General features: G+C 39.2%; 1 protein-coding gene across 1 annotated transcript; it reads left to right on the top strand.

Moving 5' to 3' along the window:
• Positions 1–2,304: 2,304 nt before the first annotated feature.
• Positions 2,305–3,370, top strand: LOC144638971 (histamine H2 receptor-like). The gene has a single exon (XM_078498244.1). It carries the CDS (start codon positions 2,355–2,357, stop codon positions 3,309–3,311), a length of 957 nt encoding a protein of 318 aa, XP_078354370.1. The 5' UTR covers positions 2,305–2,354; the 3' UTR covers positions 3,312–3,370.
• Positions 3,371–4,669: the final 1,299 nt, after the last annotated feature.

The following is a 4,669-nucleotide window of genomic DNA, read 5'->3' as shown; positions in this document are numbered from 1 at the left end:
GACATCACATCATCTGTTGAACACGGTGAAACGAACGCATCACGGAGAAACGAACACATCACGATGAAACGAACACAACGTCATTGTGAAACGAACTCATCACGGTGAAACGAACACATCATCATGGTGAAACGAACACATCACGGTGAAACGAACACATCATCACGGTGAAAAGAACACATCATCATTTGTGAAACGGACACACCACGGTGAACGAACACATCACGGTGAAACGAACATATCATCATTGTGAAACGAACACATCATCGTGCATTATGAAACGAACACATCACGGTGAAACGAACACATAATCATTGTGAAACGAACACATCATCATCATGGTGAAAGGAACACATCATCTCTTGAAAAGAACACCAGTCATCTTGACATCTAGTAAACACCCGGGCTCGAGTCATCATATATCATTGTTTTTGGGGATCGGTGGAAAATAATTGAATTGACTCTGTACCTTGTCGGCCATACATCGCATCCCGCTGTCGTATTTCAGAGCTTTCCTTGCGATTTTTTGTGCGTTTTCCTTCGACCGTTCGCCATGTTTCTTCTTTTCTTGGCTTGTGGTGTCAGGCTTTGGTTTGTCCCTCTCCGTGGCACCATTCGTCCCGTTTGATTGCCTGTTCATTGCCATTTGGTTCACTTCGCAATCCTCGATTGAAATTCCATAATTCGTCCTCGTTTGGAATTCTGTGTGAAAATTATCATTATCTGGGTATACACTAAACTTCACACAGGACGATCCCATTCTGAACTTTACTCGTTGAAATTAATTTGAAGCGAAAAAATATGTGAAATGTAGCTCCCAATAACGGTTAGTAGTCAATTTGACTACCTGGCGCAGAGCGATTCGAGTAACTTCTTCGAGCTGTCGGCAAGATGAAAGAAAATACGCGGCAACTCGCAACTGAAAAAAAAGCCGCCTTGACCTGAAATGAACCAAAAAATGATTCTAGTTTCCCGTAAAAAAATTAAATAGTCCTTCTGTCTGCTGCAAAAATAGTGAAGAAAAAATTTATACTTTTTTTTAACAATTTAATTAATTTTGTATAAAATCAAAATGTCATAAAACATCGGCTGGCCTTAAGTCATTGATGGAAATCTTCGGAAGTCCACGGGTCAACTTCTTGATCTTCGGAAATTCTCGGGTAAGTGCAAATCTTCGAAGTAATTTTGCCCTAAACGAACTTTTGTCGATGTTTTTTGATACTGACGCAAGCAAGTTGGCATATCCGGAACTTCCGGTCCACTTTTTTCCTCGGTCGTAAAAAAAGGAAAACGCTTTGGGAATGAGTTTAGCAAGGCAACCAGACTTTGGAAACGAATGAAGAGCGTCAGTTTGAAGGAAACGACGTCTAAAGTAGATAGATGTGTTGAACATAGTCAGTAATAAAAAGACAACTGGTCAACAACAAACAGAAAATTGAATTTATCCCCTGAAAGAGATCAAATATCGGCGTAAGCCCTGCTCGGTCTAAGTGCAACCTTGAACGATACTTTCACGGCTAAAAAATGGCGTTCCGTCCTGAGCACCCTAAGTGAAACAAAATAAAAAAACATGATTTACCCCCTGAGCGAGAGCAAATCTCCGTTTTTTATATGGGGTCCCCCCTTCCTAGGGATTTAATCCATATGACAAAATGCGGAAACAAAGAAAGCTCATCAATTTGAAACTGAAAATCAAGTTCTTTAATTTGCACATATGCACTGTCCTTTGACCAGCGGTCGATGGTTGATTGCAATTCGTGAAGATCGTGAGCTGATACCGGCAAAAATGAATTCAAAAAAGGAAATTTGTAGGATTTTGGTATGGTCAGCTGTTTAAACGAACCGACAGGGAAAATGTAATTTAATCCTGTATAATTCTCAAGCAGGATAGAACCTGTCAAAATGACAATTTCTGCTACATGACAGATTCCAATTAGAACCAAATTTACACGATAAAAGCTCAAAATTTAAGCATAATTAAGCAGCCTCTGCTTGGTATGGCAAAGGTTGTTAAAAAGCGTTCGTTTATGAGTTACACTTTTCCGATATAAAGTTTCAATTTAAATATCAATATTTATGGTTAGAATCTTTCCTCTTAAATTTTGAATTTTCCTTTAACGTTATCGTCAATTTTGTTTTTGTTTTTGCATAAAATTGAAGTTGTCATTTCTATTCGGAATACCGTCAATAATTTTAGCAATCATCTGCTAGAGATGACTCTCAGGATAAATGTATTTACATAGGCACGGCCAAGTCCTTTTTGGCAGACAAATACGAGTAAACAAAAGGGCTTAGACAAGAAAGTTCATCCTTTCATTCAAAACTCATCGCATTTCAAGGAGAAATGCTCGAAAATGGCCGCTAACAGTTCTATCGATAACCCTTGCTTTCATTTGCCGGATCCTTCCTTTCGAGAAGCACAACACCGCTACGTTGGCAATCTAATTACTGGCGTGATCAACGCCTTCTTCGCGCCGTTCTCAGTGGTGGCGAACTTCCTGGTGTTTTTTGCGATTTTGTTGAACCCTTCACTTCGTTCCGCGCCATCGTCTTTGTTGATAGCTTGCCTTGCTTTGTCAGATTTCTTAGTCAGTGTCATCGTCCAACCCACATACGTCGCATATCGACTCAACGAGAACCACTTCGGTTATGTAAATTGTGCGTTAAGGCTTGTCTACGCAAAAGGATTTTACATCTGTTATGGCGTCTCATTTATGACTCTGAGCGCCATAAGCTTTGAGCGGTATCTCGCGTTGAGACTACATCTTCGCTACGAGGGGTTGGTGACAGTGGATCGAATACTAATAGTGGCGATATTTATTTGGTTGCTTAACATGGCGCTAACCTTTCTTCAGTGGGCGAGCATCATGGTCAATACAATCGCCCGAGGCGCAAGCTTGTTTTTCTGGTTTGTTTCCTTGTTTATTGCGGGGTTTTCACAACTTAGGATCCATATGATCGTGCGACGCCATAGTCGTCAAATCCAGCAACAACAGTTTGTCACTTCCAGTAGCCAAAACTATCGAATGCAGATAAAGCTAGCGGTAAGCGTTGCGTACATTGTGGGAATTTATTTTCTTTTTAATCTTCCTGTTCTAGTTGTGACGACCTATCACCAAATCGTGAAAGGAGACATAACCTCCTACGACTACTACAGTTGGAGCGAGACTGTGGCTTTCTTGAACTCGTTTGTAAACCCATTGGTCTGTTGCTGGAGGCGGCAGGATATCAGGAAAGCTTTAAAGAAAATGCTCAGGCATGGATTGTGTAAAAGGATCATTCCTGCTGAGAACAGTGAACCAACGGCATAGAAACAATTTATTTTCTTTCACGATTAATTTTACAAAATTGAAACTTTTGTTGCACTCAAACATTTTGGCTACCCTAATGTAAATCAGGGTAAAAAAAAGCTACAGTAGTTTACCAATTTCTCGAACCTCTATTAAACTAAATTCAAAGTGGTTCGAGTAATTCAAAGTTCGAGAAATAAGGGGTTAAATTGCAGTGTTCGACTGGTCAAGCAAATTCAAGGGAAACGACTTTTTGGTTTGAGTTATCGGGTGGATTAAGAAATCGAGGGCTCGAGAGATAGGGCTTTGAAGTGTCAAACTATACATGCAGGCTTACATTACACGGACAAATTCGTGAATCCAAACTTCAGCTCAACAATTAATCAGAAAATCTCAATTTTTTGGTACAAAACAAGACTGGTACCAAACATTTCAAAGCCTTTCCTTCGACAGGCCCTCTTTTTTTCTCCATCGGGTAAGAATGGAAGATGTTGACGCCTTTTTTTGCACTTAGATTTATTGAAACTTGTAATTTCTTTTAAATTCTGGAGGTTCATTAACAGTAGATAGTTTCAAGTACAAGAGGTTTCTTTTTGGTACTTCTAAAAGTTCGCGGGTACTAAATTTCGCGATTTTGGCGAGACGGGTTTTATTTTCGCAGTATCAATAGGCAAATATAAAAGTGGCATTAAATTTCGCGATTCAAGCGTACTTAACCTCATTTTATTTTTTAAAAAGTCTCACCTTTTTAGAATTTCCAGATAAACTGGAACAAGCAAAACGCATATTTAAAAATTGACTTTTAAGTGCATTACAACGTGGATAGACATTGTCTCAGTACGTAGATCGCGTATGTGTATGTTAATCATTTTTTCCTGTGATGTAATTTTTCTTGATGGGTATTATATTTCGCGTGTTAAAATTTTGCGGGGAGTTTTATTCGCGGGTCTTTAATTTCGCAATTTGTTCTTACAATCGCGAAAAACGCGAAATTTAAGACCCGCGAATTATCTACCAATAAGGTAGACAAGTTTTGATTTATTTCAACCACCATCTTAAAATATCGGGTTGGTGCGGGTGCAGGAATACCCGCGTGATAGCTCGAGACAATACCGGATCCAAGAGTTTTGGACCAGCAATAAATAAATCTGATTGGCTAATTTGATTGGTTAATTGTAAATATTTATAGGCTCTCTGACGTCATCAAAACTCTAAAAGAAAAGCTATTCCACTCACTCACACTCTTTTTATAAGAACGCGTAAAATTTGGCTGAGCGTGAGATGTTCTTATTTTAGCCCCAGGAAAAGGAATATATTTGAATATTCTTATTTTTGTCTCAATCTCTTCTCTCTGCCGTAGGGATTAGCTTGCCGTTTTC

Source organism: Oculina patagonica, chromosome 14 (assembly GCF_052425735.1).
Source record: "Oculina patagonica isolate OP01 chromosome 14, crgOcupat, whole genome shotgun sequence".
Lineage (NCBI taxonomy): Eukaryota > Metazoa > Cnidaria > Anthozoa > Scleractinia > Oculinidae > Oculina > Oculina patagonica.
The sequence above is the reverse complement of the archived record's forward strand: the minus strand, read 5'-3'. Positions and strand labels throughout refer to the sequence as shown.

What these genes read in the sequence shown, in the direction of transcription:
- LOC144638971 (XM_078498244.1), top strand. Translation starts at nt 2,355, where the DNA reads ATGGCCGCTAACAGTTCTATCGATAACCCTTGCTTTCATTTGCCGGAT.